Here is an 18,431-nt window from a genome sequence, read left to right as displayed (position 1 = left end):
TTGGTACTTACTTATGAACTAGTAGAGTTCTGGTACTTCGTTCAGACGTGGTGCCGACTCGCGTTGCGTCTCTGCCTGTCGGAGATTTTTCTTTTTCTTTTTTTAACCGTCATCTGGCTGCCTGGCTCTAACACTTTCTTGCTGTATTTCGTGAAAAAATCAAGCTGGTAGTGGTATAAATATTGGAAATCAAGCTACACACACACACACACACACACACACACACACACACACCTGGTGTGGGGAAAAAAAAAAAAACCAAAAATATATATATATATAAAAAAAAAGATCACACTGATCATAAAAAAAATTAAAGTTAAAAGAAAAAAGTTATTGTTGAGTATGAAAACTCGTGTTCATTACATTTTACTTGATAATTGCAACCGCATGTGTTGTATTCATTGTTGCAAAACTTGTTCTGTAAATAGTTTGTTTGCTATCGTGATCAAAACCATTGATCTGAAGCTCAATGCTGATGCTGTCCTGTAAATAGTTTTCTAATCAGCAATAAACAATTTCTGATCAGCCCATATCAATTGCATGCTTAAAATAACATACCAGTTAAAACCTCGCTCATTTCAAGACAACCAGACCCACTTCCGGGTTAAATCCCGCCCACTTCCGGGTTATGCCCCGCCCACTCCGAGTACAGATACAGATACAGATAATTCATATGGTTAACAGATACAGATACAGATACAGATAATGCTGTACTCGCTCATCCCTACAAATGACCTTCTTATTGCTTCTGACAAAGGACTTGTTTCTGTACTTGTTCTGCTAGATCTTAGTGCTGCGTTTGACACCATTAACCATGAGATTCTAATATGTAGACTGGAAAAATGAATTGGCATCAAAGGAACCACATTAAGCTGGTTTAAGTCCTATTTATCCAATCAATCTCCATCCATCTATTGATGGGATTGCCATCGCCTCAAATGCTACTGTAAGAAACCTTGGAGTTATCTTTGATCAGGACCTGTCCTTTGACTCACATATTAAACAAACTACAAGGACAGCCTACTTTCACCTGCGTAACATTACTAAAATTAGGCCAATGCTGTCTCAAAAAGATGCAGAAAAACCCGTCCATGCATTTGTTACCTCAAGGCTGGACTATTGTAATTCTTTATTATCAGGCTGTTCTAATAAATCTCTTAAATCTCTCCAGCTGGTCCAGAATGCTGCAGCACATGTTCTGACTAAAACTAGAAGAAGGGATCACATTTCTCCTGTATTATCTTCTCTGCACTGGCTCCCAATAAAATCCAGAATAGAATTTAAAATCCTTCTCCTCACTTACAAGGCTCTTAATGGTCAGACACCATCATATCTTAAAGAGCTCATTAAACCCTACTGTCCTGCTATAGAGCACTACGCTCTCAGAATAAAGGGTTACTTGTAGTTCCTAAAGTCTCCAAAATTAGAACAGTGGCCAGAGCTTTCAGCCATCAAGCTCCTCTTCTGTGGAACCGTCATCCGGTTCTGGTTCGGGAGGCAGACACTGTTCCCACATTTAAGAGTAGGCTTAAAACCTTTCTCTTTGACACCACTTATAGTTAGGGCTGGCTCAGGTTTGCCCTGGCTCAGGTTTGCCCTGAGCCAGCTCTTAGTTAAGCTGCTATAGGCCTAGACTGCTGGGGGATTATAATGGCACACTGAGCCTCTCTCTCTCTCTCTCTCTGTGTATGTTCCCCCCCGGAGTCCCTGTGCTCTCTCGCCTAGCAGGTCTCCCTGGACCGTGGTGGAACCTGATCCGGACTGCACCGATGCTGTGGTCTTGTTTGACTCTTACCGCCAGTATTATTAATTAAAGAAATTGACTAAAATCGGCATCTCTACTGTTACTAACTTGACTACTTGGCTATGCTTTCTGGTCCAGCAGAGTCCACTGAGGTCCTGACCGATGCAGACTGCTAACTGGTCTGACGCTGGAAACACCACATTGTAGCTCCACCTGCCCGCTGTGTGACTGCTCAACTACTACTTTTTGGTCTTCGGCGACGTGGTTGGGATGGATCCATCTCGGCGTGGCTGTGCCTGCTGCCATGGACTGCTACTGTTGATACCATTGCTTCTGTTAATGCCACCACTACTGTTAATGCTACTACTACTATACTACCAACACCAAATGCAGTTGGAACCCAAGGGCCTGGGCTGCATGAGATTTCTGCCTAAAAGCCTATTAAGGCAGTTTTTTCTTGCCACTGTCGCTGTAACGCTTGCCCCTGGGTGATGTTGGGACTTTGAAATTGTGTTGACTCTTGAAATTTTGAGCGTATTCTAGTCCTGCTCAATGTGTTAAGTGTCCTGAGATTTGACACAATAAATAAAATTGAATTTAATCCTGTGTCACCACCATAAGACATTTGTGTTTTTTAGTTAAGTTTCTCACCAACTATTGGATGGATGGACATGGAATTCGCTCCACACATTCATGTCCCTAACTGTTATAACTTTGGGGTCCTCAGGGTTAACATTTTTATCACCAAATAACTGCAAAACTAGTGACATTCCCATCAGCCTCAGTTCTACTTTGTGTTTACCATGTTAACGTACTACAGTAAATGGTGAACATGGTTAACATTATACCTGCTCAACAGCATTTTACCACTTTAAGCATATTAGCATGCTGACGTTAGTATTTAGCTCAATATCGAAGTAGAGCCAAATTTTTTCAACTTCAAACGTAATGTGGCAGTGCATACTTGCCAACACTCCCAATTTTCCCGGGAGAGTCACAATTTCATTGTCCTCTCCTGGTTTCCTCCCAGGGGGGCAATCCTCTTACATTTCTCCCGGCTTATGACAATATTTCTTTTTCACAATCTGTTTCTGGCACTTCACAACCTATTTCGGTCTGTGTGCAACGTAAATCTACTACACTTTCTACCCGGACACAATACAGTTTCACCTTGTGCACAGATGTATCACGCCATAAAGAGGCGGACAAGCACAAGCGTGCGGCAGCCGTGCACCAGGGCCAGCAGGGCATCGCCGGATACTGGGCAAAGGGAGACCCCATGCGGTCCACGCCGAGACAAATATGGCCATATTGTTGGCAAAAAAATAGATTTCCTTTCATGTTCTCTGATGAAATGAACAAGACCTTAAAGGACATTTTTGCAAAACAATTCTCATTTGCGAGAACAAAGGCAACTCAAGTAGTTAAAGGTAAGCCCAACATGGGCATGCCCACATTCTCTAAGAGCAGCCTAATATAACTTTGAAAAAATGGTAAAATATAAATTCTCCTTGTTATTGTAATACATTTTAACTTGGGACTAGGTTAGTGTTAAAGCTGCAGTCACATTTGTGTGTCAGTTATAGGTCCTCTACAGACATATATATCCAGGCTGAAATAAATGTTAATGTTCCTGCATTTTACAGCATTTTAGTCTTTTTTACTATTCACGGCGCCAAAAGTGGATTGGTCTCTCTCCATCTTAACAACATCATTCTGTCTGTGTGTTGAAAAGTAACATCTATACATAGCTGTGTTAAAAAATATACTCCTCCTTTGGTCAGAGTGCATCATACGACGGCCTTCACGAACAATAAATTCAACAGGAGCATCAGCAACATCAGGTGAAAGCTGCAGCTGCTGAGTGACGCCTCACTCTCTCCTCCCTCCCACCTGTCACCCTGCTCATCCTCCCATGCCATCCTCCGTTTCTCCTGCTCCTCCTCTTCCTCCCTCCGCGGTCCGTCGTCTTCCTTCACTTTGTTGATGCTGTCGCAGTGCTCGTCTTCATGGCCCTCGTAGCAGTGGCAGTGGAACCTCTCGGTCAGCAGCTGCAGCTCGTGCTGTGAGTGCCACCCGGTAACAACAAAGTCCTCATTGCCGGAGGGCCGGATGTGGTAGCTGTCGGCGCTCAGGTGGAGGTAATGGTGGGCAAGGGGGTCCCGGCGGATGCAGCGACCATTACCCTGGCACAGGAAGTCGCTACAGACCTCGGCGGCTCGCGTCACATTGGTGATGTATTGGCCCAGGCGTCGGCTCAGGAAGGATTTCACTTTGGTGCAGTTATGCTGTGGAAGCAGGACAAGACATTGCATGATTGGAGGGTCGGCGGTTCGATCCCCGCCCTTGTCACTGTGTCATGGTCGTTGTGTCCTTGGGCAAGACACTTCACCCAGCTTGCCTCGTGTGAATGTGTATGACTGCTGTATGTTTGAGGTGGGGGTCAGAGGGTTCGTAGGCGCTGAATGGCAGCCATGCTTCCGTCAGTCTACCCCAGGGCAGCTGTGGCTACTATCGTAGTTTACTACCACCGGTATGACTGTGTGTAAATGAATGGAACCCGGAACCCAGTCAGAGCGTTTTGAGTATCTTGAAAAGCGCCATATAAATCCAATCCATTATTATTATTATTATTATTATGATACACATCCAAACGTCCAATATTCACTCTCTTTTCGCTCCAGGTTTTGTCTTACAGCACATTGGTTCAGTCTTAATGGTTTAAGCAGTAGGAAGCTACATACAGATACATCCACATTTAATTTCCTCGCCATCACCAAATGGCAGACAAAAAGTAGAACATGTAGCAGCTAAAGAACTGGATGTTTTTGGAGGCCAATAACAGAGCTAGGTAAGTGGATTATCATGTGGATTTAACTACGAATCCAAGGGCAGCCTGTTCTCACAAAGCATCTGCAGCTTGGTTAGTGGTAGAATCAGGGTAGCTGGATGGTTAAAAAAACGTGGGACTTCCACCCAGAACACATTCTTTTTGAGCCGATGCTTGAGCTGTGTAATGTAGCTTACTGCAAACTTACTGAACTTACTTAAGTGAACAAACATATTTAACTCCATAAGACCATGATATGTTCCTAAACCTAACCAAATAGTCTCCTGAACACAGAAGTTTATTTTGAAAAGATGTAGATGCATGTAACGAGTGGGAATTTAATACAATAACTAATCAATTAAAATGATTCGAACCTTCAAAATTGATGGACAGATTAGGTTTGGGTTTAGGAACTGTAGCAGCGTCTCCATGAGCCAGCCAGTGAAAGACTTTTGCAGCTCACGTGATGACTAATAGGATATTACGCCATCTCCTTTATCCATCCATCCATCGTCAACCGCTTATCCTGTGTTCAGGGTCGCGGGGGGCTGGAGCCGATCCCAGCTGTCATTGGGCGAAGGCAGGTTACCCCCTGGACAGGTAACCAGTCCATCACAGGGCTGACATGTAGAGACAGACAGGTTACCAGTCTATCACAGGGCTGACATGTAGAGACAGACGGGTAACTAGTCTATCACAGGGCTGACAGGTAGAGACAGACAGGTAACCAGTCTATTACAGGGCTGACATGTAGAGACAGACAGGTAACCAGTCTATCACAGGGCTGACATGTAGAGACAGACGGGTAACTAGTCTATCACAGGGCTGACAGGTAGAGACAGACAGGTAACCAGTCTATTACAGGGCTGACATGTAGAGACAGACAGGTCCCCATCCTGCATGTCTTTGGACTGTGGGAGGAAGCCAGAGAATCCGGAGAGAATGCAGAGTCACATGGGGAGAACCCGAACTCGCCCCAGGAATGGAACCCTGGACCCTCTTGCTGTGAGGTGACAGTGCTACCCGCTACATTACTGTGCAGCCCCGCCGTGTCCTTTATCTCTGGAGTAAACATTTAAAAAGTGTCTGAGGCAGAGATGACAGCAGAAAAAAGGAGAGTGTCAATCGCACAATGACTGTTTGTAATTTTAAAACAACGTAATGGACAGAAATGCATTCCGTCTGGTTTCTCTACTTTTTGTGTTGCACCTAATAAACATCATTCAAATCTAACCCTTGTTTAGCTAATGTCTCGCTATCTTATCAGTTGTCTGCTAACACGTTAGCCACAACTAAGGTATGTGTAAAGGCTGTCTGTTGCTCATCTTGTTGTGGAGTTTGTCTGACCCTAGTGGCTAAAACAATGCAGCTTTAAAGTCCAGCTGAAATGGCATTTCAAGAGTATGTATCTCCTTTCAGATCGTAATGTATCCCTGAGTGGAACAGCATAGAGAAATTTAATTTGATCATTGAAAATTAAAATCTCTGTGTTGCTAAGTCAATCTGCAGATTGATTGATGGATATTGTTGAGAGTGGATAAGTGTATGAATGCATGTACCTGTAATTGTTCAAGAGGAGGCGCTGTTGCGCCAAATATGGCATGGAGTCACGTGGGACTGATCTCTGTCTGTACCTGACCATACCAGTGTATGAATGCTTGTACGCACATCTGTTCATCTTTCTAGAATTATTATTTCGCTGTGCAAGGTAGGCAGAAGGAACAAGCCTACCTGTCAACTAGGGCTGCAACGATTCGTCGATGTTGTCGACAAAAATCGATAATAGAAAGTGTCGACAATGAATTCCATTGTCGACAATTGTCGCCAGACGTGTTTTTCCAACGGAGTGAGGCATCTCACTTCATTACAATCTCTGCCGAGAGTCGCACATGCGCAATATCGTCTCTGCCGAGCGGTAAAGCATACCGAAATGGCGGCGTCCTGCACAGCTGCTACGCGTACCAAAACGTCTAAAGTTTGGGAGCATTTTATCCTGGATACGGCGAAAAAAAAGATTACTTGCACCTTGCGTATCACGGCAGCACCTCGGTTATGCACGAACATTTAAAGAGAAAGCACGTCGGACAGTTGATCGAAACGGAGTCTGACTCGCCTCGGTAAGATTCAAGTAACATTCAAGCCAATACGTTTTGTTTTTGATGTACATTGTACATTTTATAAGCGTGTTTTCGCTTTAAAAGAGAGCTTTAACGTTATGCCTGACTGTGCCTGACAAAAGTATTTTAAATTAAATGCATGCAGTCCGAAGAAGAGAGCCAACATGGACCCCTTTCTGCAAAAGAAGCAGACGTGCAGGGGGAAAGTCAGCACTGGATAACCTGCTTCAGTCTGAAATATCTGCTCCCAGAAGAGAGCAAGCCTCACACGAGACCATGTGGATATGCTGACTTTCCTTAGTATGAATAAACTGAACGACATAGCCTGAGCCTGATTTTAAACCTGGTCTGTCCACCATGACAGGTTTGTGTCCAGGTTGTATCACAAAGTCCATGTTTACAACTTGAATTTGGACAACTCTAAATGCTTTATTTTCAGCTGTGTATCTACAAACGTCAGTCGTTAAAACCGTTACATTTCAGAATTGTAAAGTTCTTTTGCAACAGACTGTGCAGTTGACCACTGAATGTACTTCACAAAATGCACTTAATATTTGTTTTGTTTACTGTTTTACTGCTGCTAATGTGCCTGACCTTGGTTTACAGGAAAAAATGTTTACTTGATTTTAATTTATTATTTAATTTTTATAAAACACATTTGCCTGTCCTTAAAAAATGGACAGAGGTTTATTTATTTATGGATTCATGTCTATACTGACCGAGCACTGTGCCTAATTGGTTTTAGATAGGACATTTTTATTTACTTTTTGTATGAACTGAACATCAGCAGCAAAGTTGAATAAAAGATGCATTTTTCATTGAAGTACCCATCTTTCTTGTGTTTATTATCATTTGCCACATAATTAAAGCAACCTCATGCTAAATTTAAGAAAAATGTGGCCGAAAAGGGTGACATTGACGGACACGACCAGTAAAGCTAGGTTTTTAGTGAAAGGGTACAGTCAGAGAGCAGGGATAGATTATGGCGAGACATTCTGACCAACAGCCAATCTTACAAGTATACATGTAGTGATGCAGAAGGCAGCCCAAAACGTTTTGATCTTGCATCAAATGGACGTGAAAACAGCCTATCTGCACGCCTCTAGGCCTACAGGCATACAGTGACGCAGACTTGGCTGCGGACGCTAGTGATAGACGCAGTACCACCGGGTATTGTGTGAGTATGGGTAAAGACAGCTCCTTAGTCTCTTGGAAAACCAAGAAGCAACCCACAATAGCACTTTCCACATGTGAAGCCGACTACATGGCTCTAGCTCTAACAATACAGGAGTGTATTTGAATATGTGTATAAGAAAACTGTTGTTTATAACAACCAGGGGACAATTGCGCTTGTTAGGAACCCTGTGTGTAGACAAAGATGTAAGCATGTGGACATTAAATATCACTTCATTAGGTCCACCATAAGGGAGGATAAGATGTCACTTGTTTACTGTCCCACAGATGACATGATTGCAGATGTTATGACCAAGCCCGCCTCCAGGCTTAGGCTTGGGAAATTTGCAGGAGTCATGTTTGGTGTGTAAAATGTTGTCCGATTATGCCATGTTTTTGTTTTGTTTATTTTATTTATGTAAAAGTTTTACAGTATACATGTCATTCATAAGTGGGAGTCTTGAGACTGGATAAGTGTATGAATGCATGTACCTGTACTTGTTCAGGAAGAGGCGCTGTTGCGCCAAATATAGCTTGGAGTCACGTGTGACTGATGTTTGTCTGTACCTGACTCTCACGGAGAGCGGCATATTGTTGCACAGTCCCTAATGAACTATGCCACGGATTGATGGCTGAAGAAATTAACATCTGTTCATCCTTCAAGAATTATTATTTTGCTGTGCAAGGTAGGCAGAAGGAACAAGCCTACCTGTCAACAGATATATATTCATATTATTCATTTTATCTGGTTGGTTCTCACTGATCTAAGCATGCACGATATTTTGTTTCTTCTTTTGTTTTTTGAATTTTTTTTCAGCATAATTGTTAAACGGGTGCACTATATGGCCAGGGATATGATCTAAAAGGATTAAAAAGGCATTTTCTATTTCAGCTCGACTTTCACTGTTGTCCATGCAGTGACTGAAGGTTATGGTGTAAGTACCAACATGTTGATGATTGGTATCAGGTTTGACAATTAACCAAGTTGATACAGCAGGTTCTAAGGGATAATACAGATGTCTGTAAAGATTCTCAGTCATGCAGGTGCTGAGTACATGGTGGCAGGATGGGTCAATGACTTTCAGGTGACTCATCCAACACCTATTCACACCCATGTGACTAGTTCTCTTGATTGCTAAGGACCAACTTGCCCCACTAAGAGGCCATCCACACAGAAACGTTTTTTGTGGGTAAACGCACAAGTCTTGTGCATTTGGGCCGGCCGTCCACACCGATCTGGCGTTTTCGGGGCCCTTTTTCAAATCAGCTGTCAGGGTGAGAAAGAAAAAAACGGCACCCCTCCGTTTTGTCTTCGTTTTCGTGTAGACGGCAAAAACGCATACGCTGACGTCATCGCCCCGCCCCTCGACCCTCTAGCCTGACTTCTTCCCCCGCGACGTCTCATAACAACAACAACAACGGCCTACGTGCTCGTGAATGTGCTACAGCAGATATTCTGCTCCTCTGTACAATGGCGTATTAGGGCCACTGTATGAAAAAAACAGCCGAGAGAGGGGGGCAATATTCCGGGAAAAAAGTTGCAGAATTGCTACTTTTTTACGATTCTAACAAACAACCAACACATTTATTTTTCTAATTAATCCATCACAACGTGTGACAATGGCTCGTTAAGGTCCTTAGGGTGACGGCTGTTGATGCTTATTGTTGGTTTTATTTATTCGGGCCAAATTGTCATCTTATGGATATTTATTGGTCGGGTGGTCGGGTGGATAGTAGCCGTAGCTTTCACGTGTTGCCATAGGCAAACATCCGGTCAAGGTCCGTCTCTTCTTCTGTGTTTATGGTGTATTTTTGTAGCAGAAACAGCGCCACATAAGAGCCTGGGATATGTACTACAGCGCGCTGAGTCGTTTTCAGTGGATTCATGTGGACCAAGGACGACATTTTTATTTCAGAGGTGGGGGGGGCAAAAGTATTTTTAATAAAACTCTAACTCTTTCAGTTCACTGTGTTTTCTAGTAGTTCTTCTAGTTTTCTATTTCTACTTGTAAGTCTACTGTTCCCTTTTTTGGTATGACTGGTTGTAAATCATGTAGCAAAACATTATCACCCAATTCTAATCCAGTAGTAATAATTACAACAATAATAATAATACATTTTATTTATCAGATTATTGAGAGCTTTGTAAATGATGAGGAGGATCTTGAAGTGGATATGCTGCTTTATTGGGAGCCAGTGAAGGTGTTGCTGGATGGGTGTAACGCATTTCTTTGAGTAACTTACACTTTTTTTTAAGACATCCTGGCTGCGTCTAATTACCAAACACACATACACACGCACGCGCGCACATACGCACATGGACACCGATTCAAAGGTTAATGTAAATGAAACCTCTGATATTACAATCCTTCTAGCTGACGTGAATCAGGCAGAACAAACTCCTAAATTGTATTATAACATTTCTTAAAAGCAGCTGCAAAATCATGCAAGAGGGTTCCCTGAGATTGTGAAAGGATCAGCTGCTGTTTGGGGGAATTATTTTCCATTCAGAGAGGCCGTAAACATGTGCATTATATATTTAAAAATGTCAGAGTGCTTTCACAACAGGGCCACATGATGTAAGCTATCTATTGTCTGCCTGTGTTTACAGCTGTGGTCTGTTTGGAGCCCAAAACCAAGGAAAACGCTTGAGGAAAAAACATTTTTCACATGAAAGTCCACAGTCAGTCTGTCTCCACTGCACACATTAGAAAAGAACAGGGTTGGTAGCAGAAATGACCTGTATTTAAATAATCTTTGTGTATCATTAGTTGTGTTAGGATTCTTCCATTTTGACTTTACCACTAAAAAGCCCTGTTCCATTTTATTATTGTTGTACCATGAGGAGCTTTCCTCCGTTCTACTTACTTTAACGTTCCATTTACTTAGATGTTCTATTTACCCTAACCTTATGAAATATGAGCGATGTGAGCCTTGTGACCATTGATACAATTCTGAATCAATAGTTAACAGTTGAGTTGTCCAGGGTGTACCCTGCCTTCCTCCAATGTCAGCTGGGATCGGTTCAAGCCCCCCCGCGACCCTGAATACAGGATAAGTGGTAGACAATGGATGGGTGGATAGTTAACAGTACGTCGTAGTCTGTCTTCTCTTTTAGTCTGGCTACTTTTACATCTCAAACAAACGAACACGCTTAACAGCTGACAGGGAGTATAAACTGAACCAGTTTACAGATAATAATATAAGATAAGAGAGAGGGTTAAGAGAGGGTTACGGACAATGAGGGTTAATGACAATGGACACCCACCCTGGATGAGGTCAGGTTCAGATCCCCCCAGATGACAAATCCTGCAGCCCCCAGAGCAGCACTCTCCCCGATGGTGTGGATCAAGTCTCTCTGCAGGAAACACACAGGCACATACAAAATCAATTATTTTTTGCATTCATGTTTTCCAAAAATGTATGTTTGAATATGCAAACAAGGCAGTATCTTATTAAATATGTCGTAACTTGCATACCATTCCAGAACGGAAATCTGAACTTGTTCTTGTTGCCATATTATATATTAGAGTACATAAATCAAAAGACACTGCCAACAAGCCTAATCCATTTCACCATGTTTTTAAGTAATACAATGTTCAATAAAAATCAGAGTGAATAATATATGAGCAAACCCCTCTGTATGATTATTGTTGGAGATTGTGATATGTGTTGACCTGAAAACCCTCTGGCGCAAGACTTTTTAAACATCAGACTCTTTTAATCTTGTGCAGTCTGTACTTGGGCCAACACATGAACGTGGTCACACACTTGTTTGTTGTCTTGTTTTATCCTATGGTTTGCCTGTTTTTAACCTGGAGGTCTGTGATGCTTTTTTCTCAGATCATATGCCTGTACTCTTTGAAGCTGCTGTTCACTGTCACACAGTTAAACCTCACGCTGCTGCTCGCAGATGTTATTAACCCTTCCACTGCTGATCACTTCTCAGCTGTTTTCAGTCAGAACTGTGTCGTTCCTGATTCTGTTGCGGTGGAGATTTCTGGCTGAGAAAAAAAGACTCTGCTTTTAAGAATGGAGTCTCTATCACATGGCATCCACAATCATATTTGTATTGCATGAAATAAACCTGTAAAGATATAATCATTTAAAAAGCTGCAGAAATTATGGAAAAAATATGCATTTTGTGTGATTAGAAAGAAAAAATTATGTGGAGCAAAAAGTGAAGAAGAACGGAGGTATTTCTCAAATAAGCTTCTTTTCAAAATGAAAAAAAAAACAAATGTTATATCTGGGTCACACAGATATTTAAAATGTTATTCTGGAAAATCCCTAATAAATCTGCAGACTAGTAAGCAACAAAAAAGTCCCTCTGGTTTTGGTGGTGTCATTTAGGGAGAACAAGGAAACCATAGCATTTTAGGTTTGTATTTAGTCAAACGCAGCTGTGGTTTTCCACTAGATAGCAGTAATGGAAAAGTAAACTCTGACCTTCAGTCAGTGCAAACAAACAGTTTTGTGAACCAAAATATTTGTGTACATTCCATTAGTTTTTCTAAAAAGTCCTTTTAACTGTTGGTGCTTAAAGTCCCAGTCAGCAACATTTGTTTGATCATATTCACTGAAGCCGAGATTTGATAGATAGAACAACATAAATCATCTGGTTTTGTAATAGAGTATTTCCACACTTTATTACATAGGTAAAGTGTATGACACATGATCTTGATCTAACAGTGTAACAACGGCAGAGCAATCTGTGTTTACCCTAAGGCAAGCTGGAGGATGGCTACGCTTGCATGGCGGCTGCGTTGGTCGGGATGTCATTATCAGCTCTAACTGCTACATCATCGCTGTTTTCATAGCTGTACATTGCTTCCACATTCGACATAATGTAACTGTAACAAGTAGCACTTGTTGCAGTTACATTATGTCAAATGTGGAACGGCATGGTAACTGAAATGTGATCATGACGGCAGAAATTAAATATTCAACCATATTAACCACATGCCTAATACTGAACTAACAGTAAAACAAGTGCATTGCTCTGATAAACTGTGTTTTTACCATGGTGAGGAAAGCCAGGGCCTCGTCTCGGTAGCCCAGCCTTAAGTACACATAGGTGGGAAGGTCGTACTCCTTCGAGGTCAGCGAGGCAATCCTGAGTGACTCTCGGATCCTGTGCTGGGAGAAGTGCAGGTTGCTGATGCTGTTGGTGTGACTTTTCCTGATTGCCACAGAGGGGAAGAGTGCCGTGCTGCTGTTCCACAGCCACAGCAGCTCATCATTCCTGAGCCTCTCCAGTAGGGGGCAGGAGCCCGTGTAGTTTTGCTCATGCAGGTTGTAGTTGTGGCAGTCCGGGTAGAGGTAGAAACCCCAGAGGCCGTTGGGGCGTACGCGTGTCCCCAGCTGGATAGTCCTCTGCATGAATGCCTTGGCGCTCTTCTCAAACCGCCGCCGTGCCAACTCTTCCACCTTAGCTGTCGTGACATTGACATAAGCTTTAGCAGTCAGCTCCCTCGACTTGCGCCGATAGATGTCCTTCTTCTGCCAGTTACGGCTCCACTGAGGCCGCCAGAACTCCCAGTCAATGACAGCAAGGCCACGGAAGTCCTCAGAGGGGATGAAGTGGTTGATGTCCTGGTAGGCTTTGAACAAGTGCAGGTCCAGGCTGCTGTTCTGTGGCAGACCCCCATGCACAGCGGTGCCCTGAGGTGTGTAGTGGGGGTAGTAACCCAGCCGGTTGGCGTAAAAGATGGTGACATTCTGGCCTGTCCAATCAGCACGTGGGCTCCCATGGATGTGGAAGAGTTGGTTGACATTGGTGGTTATGTTGTACTTGATGGTGCACATGTCCAGCGGTGCGTTCCAGGCGGCAATGAAAGGCTTCCGGCCAATCTGAGGCAGCTTGGCAGGTTTTTGACCGAAGGCAGCATGGAAGAGCAAGAGCAGCCATGAGCAGGTGAGGGCGATGGATACAACGTGGTTGGAGGAGGATGCCCCGCCCACTGGCACCACAGGCATCCTGGGGTTCAGGAGGAGCAGCTGTCAGTCATCCTGAAAAGGGATGGGGGAACGCAGAAAAAAAAATCATATTTTTAGAACATTTTCTAGCACAGCAAATTTTAGCTCACAAGATTCTCATGACCACAGCTATAATGTACATTTTTTGGCTGGACCGCTGAAGGCCAGCCCTATGGGTCATGGTAAGTCAGTGATCAAATTGGCACCATTGGTCAGTCGAGTGTTGCAAGGGGTGTTGCTCTCAAAGCTGCGAACACAGTTGTCTCATATGTCCGCATTGGTACTGACTGAATATCGACGGTACGTAATGAGTACCAGTGCATGGCATCAATTGGTACCAAGTTTTGATACCATCTGGGTGACAGAGTATCACAGAGTATAGGGAAAAGGGGAAGAGAGAGAGAGATAAAAGTGCAGGAGAAAAGCTTGAGAAGTCAAGACATTGAGAACACAGAGTACAGTGTATCTAATAGCTAAATAGTGCACCATTTATCAGAGGCTGAAAGTTCCCCCAAAGCAGTTGCAGTTTACGTTAGCACGCCTGCAGCCAGCATCTAAACAATCCAACTCAACCCCTAAAAAGCTCTAAGTGAAGCTTTGCTAACTTCATCCACACCTTTAGGTGATAGATTGGCTCGTTGGATACGTTGTTATGGCAAATAACGGGGCTGTTTACTGTGATAGTTGTCTTGGTTGGCTTAGTATTATTACTAGCATTAGCCAACAGTGGCTGCTCCTGAAACTCCTCACCACCATGATATTTAGTCACCACAGCAATTTCTGAGATTTATTATGAAACCAGTATTCGTGAATTGTAGACTATTAATGGAGAAATGTCACAGTATGAATTACAGCTGTGCTAACGCAGACAATAACACAACAGTAAGGAAATCATGAAATCACGTCCTCCATAAACAACCCTGGTGACTAACTGACAGGCTGCAGGTTGTAGAGACGGTTTGAGTCGAGAGATAGATGGATTATATTTTGTGTGGTGTTATATTTTGTGTGGTGTCAAAATAATTGAAATAAAAAAACATGTCATGTGATCTGCAAGTGAAGCACATTGACATGAGGTGTGGTCAATGTGTGATGGTATCTGTCCCATATGTGCTTGTATATGAAACTTTATGGACCTCCCAGCCCACCAGGTACTGAATTCCTCTCCCGCACCAACGGGACCGTAGGAGGCGGCAGAACGTGTAGGCGGGGCCCCTGTCGAGGAGAGGGGGAGGAGGAGGAGTTGTCACGTGAACCAAGTTACTCTCCCGAACCGGCACGGACCAGGACCCAGGTCCGCCGACACTGGCGGATGAAGGCTTGGACTGATGGGCAGGAAGCCTCTCTCTCCAGAGCCGGGAACAGAGGTGGCTGGAAGCCATAGGAGCATTGGAAGGGGGAGAGTCCCGAGAAAACAGTAATTGGGCTTGACACAGGGGACGTAGGTTGGAGGAGGATTTGGATGTGTGGCTCACCAGGACCTCCTCCTTCACTGGTGAGCCCGGGCTTTTACTGGACACTTGGAGGTGAAGTGTCCCCCTTGGCCACAGTAGAGGCAGAGGTTCCCTACGCGGCGTCTCTCTTTCTCCTCAGGGGTGAGGCTGGCCTGGACGACCTGCATGGGCTCGAACTCTCTCGTGGGTTGATCTGCAGGAGGTGATGGTGGCCGGGGGGGAGCTGATAGGCGTTGATAGGCCGATCCAGACGATCTCCTGTCGTCTGGCCTGGATGCGTCTGTTGATGTGGGAAACCAGCTTGATGACGCCGTCGAGTGAGGAGGGCGAACGTGAGAGACTAACTCGTCCTTGGTGTAGTCTGCTAGCCCCATAAGAAAAGCGTTGACCTGGGCTGGTTGCTTGCTTGCTCAGCCTGTCCTGGATGCGGAAGTCGATGGCGTTCGACCACGGAGCTGGACCCTTGGCTGAGCCCCTGTAGATCACCTGAGGACCCCGCAATGCTACTCCGAACGCCCTGCGAAGCTCGGTGGCGAAGGTCTAGAAGGAGACTGAAGGAGGCTGTCCCCCAAAGCCGAGCGCGACCTGTCACATGTTTTATGGTGAACGCCACCCTGGTTTCCTCAGAGGCGAAGGTGTTGGGCTGGAGGGAGGATGGAACAGTTCGCAAGGAATGGGTTGCAGTCCTCCGCATCACCATCGTAGGGCTCGGGGACCCTGACTTGAGAATCCGAGGTGGGACCCCGTTGTGTTGGGAGTCGGTGGAGGTGATTCTTGGTGTGCTCTTGGTTCGCCGCTGCTTGTCAAACCTCAGCTGCAGCGTCTTGTGGCGTTGGAGCTGAGTTTCTACCTGGCCCAGGCGTGCCAGTGAATCTGCGGTGTGCGCTAGGTCCATGTCCAGCCAGATTGTACTGTAATGGGTGTGGGAGAGAACCCGAATGTAGCACATGTAGGCAGGCAGACAGTTGGTAATGACTTTTATTGCACACTTTAATACTGGACAGTTCAAACACCGTAGACTAAACTTGCTTCTGGGAATTATATGAAACGTCCAGGGGGAGCACGCCGTGGGAGGCGACTGGAAAACATTTCTTCCTACCCTAAACACTTGGTCCACCTATTCCTTCAGGTCATGTACTATAGTATTAAAATCATATTTATTTATATCAATTTATTTATGGTCTGGATATCACAGGAGATGACATTTCCCTCCACAAACCATTAGAATACTTCCAGAAGTTTCTGTACGAAGACATGATTCAACAAAAATGAGTACAGCTTCGAACACCACTGGAAAGGAAATTGAGAAAATGTTTGGCATGTAGCTGAAGATGGGCCTGCTACAAATGGCTGGAACCCGTATGTATTGGGAGACAGAGACACAGCACTCCCCTGTTGCTGATGTGATGCCACACAACAGATTCCAATATCTGTTGACACTATCGGAGACAGAAAAGAAATACAAACTCTGGAAACTCACCTTGATTCATTCAGAGAGAAATGCCTGCAGGTGGTACCAGAAGAGCACAACTCAGCACTGTGGATGAGATGATGATTCCTTTCCGGGGGAAAGCCAAATATAAATTCCCTATGAAATCCTGTCTCTGGTAGATAGTACATCTTCTGGCACACCACCTCCCTCGCTGTGGTCAACGTATCGACACTCTACAAGCGGGAGTTCTCAAGATGTCTAGCAAAGAGACATGAACAGTAGACAGTTTCAGGCACAGCTATCATCCTCTCATCCTGGTGAACACAGCACTCAGCACTCCAAAGCAAGGAGGACCATCTTCAGGCAAGGAGAGCCTGGCAACATGGACAGTGCCATCAGGAAGCTCTCTGAATGCTCAAAAGAGACAGACACAGACCAGCACCGATACTCACCTTGGTATCGATACTATCGATATTTGGATCGATCCGCCCACCCCTAACAACGACATGCTGTTTCTAAAGTGTGAGTGGGTCATGTAACTTGACTCATCAGGAGAAAATAAATTCCGTAATGTTTAGTTGGACCTCAACATTGATGTTCGTCGTTCATTTCACACAATCAGAACTTATTCACGTTCAGTTCTTCATTTACGTTCAGTTCAACGCGTTCTTTTGAACTCGTTCATGCACAACACTGATTGGATGTACGCAAGGACCTAATTGGATTGGAATTGTCTACGAAACTAAGTAACTTCTATTATGAATATAGTTGAAATAATGTTATATAGGACAGGTGTTTTTGAAGCATCTATTTATGTTAGCCCTTAACCCATCATCAATTTTTCCATATGAACTTTTCTGCCTAACATCAACACAAGATTTCACCTCTTTTTCAGATGTGAATTGTGAAAATGACTTTCAATGGAAATGCACCTGCCAGCAGATCCAAATTATCATGAAACAAAAGATTACACATTGCAAATTGCAAAATTTCCTGTGGCGCCACTATCAGTAGAAAATTCATAGTATATAAGATATCAGCAGACAGAATTTCATCAAATCTGCTTGAGATATTTGCCAGAATATTTACGTACAGTGTTGTGGAATCAACACTGCAGCATCTAAAGGGCAGTAGAAAGGCTTCAGACTCATTTAAAGAAACAATATATTGAGAAATCTCCAGAGATGTTGGCTGTAAACAAAACCACACAATGCTGGGTCCAAACCCAGAGTTAAAGGTGCCATATTATGAAAAACAGGTTTTCTCTGGTCTCTACACCTATAAACTGGTCCTTCCTGAGCCTGTCAACTCCCAGAATGAGAAAAACAAGCAATTCCTGCATGGTCTCTGCAGCCCACCCTCTGCTAAAACGGTGCTCCTACAGGCTGTTCAGATTCAGCACCTTTCGCTACGTAACAAAAGGAGTAATTTGCATAAGCCGAACTCCTCTGCACGATGATAGAAGATCCGAAAGGGGGTGCGTTTTGCAATACAGCGCTGAGAGCCGACAGCGTGGACGGAGAAAGCGGACAGACAGCGCCAACAGAGACCCACGGAGAGCACGAGACATGAGAAATGAGGCCATTTTACGAGAGCATGGACAGACCGACAGCAGGACAGACAGCCCGGCAGTGGCACGGACCGGCACGGACCGACAGCGCGTACGGTGAGTGTGGACTGACATTGCAGACAGACAGGCACG

The 18,431-nt window shown here is 44.2% G+C and overlaps 1 protein-coding gene across 2 annotated transcripts in view; it reads right to left on the bottom strand.

The window, feature by feature from the left end:
- Positions 1 to 599: 599 nt before the first annotated feature.
- The window catches only part of hyal4 (hyaluronidase 4), a 38,171-nt gene continuing 20,339 nt past the window's right edge, over positions 600 to 18,431 (bottom strand). For both annotated transcript variants that reach the window (XM_084018193.1, XM_084018194.1), the window contains 3 exons: positions 12,887 to 13,876; positions 11,133 to 11,222; positions 600 to 4,032 (listed from right to left, as the gene is read on the bottom strand). In XM_084018193.1, the coding sequence (XP_083874319.1) occupies positions 3,535 to 4,032; positions 11,133 to 11,222; positions 12,887 to 13,843 (1,545 nt within the window). In that variant the 5' untranslated portion in view covers positions 13,844 to 13,876 and the 3' untranslated portion in view covers positions 600 to 3,534. The remainder of the gene's footprint in view (positions 4,033 to 11,132; positions 11,223 to 12,886; positions 13,877 to 18,431) is intronic.

The sequence above is a fragment of the Eutrigla gurnardus genome, assembly GCF_963514095.1.
Source record: "Eutrigla gurnardus genome assembly, chromosome: 9".
Taxonomy (NCBI): domain Eukaryota; kingdom Metazoa; phylum Chordata; class Actinopteri; order Perciformes; family Triglidae; genus Eutrigla; species Eutrigla gurnardus.
Note: the sequence above shows the minus strand (reverse complement) of the source record. Positions and strands in the feature narration are given on the sequence as shown.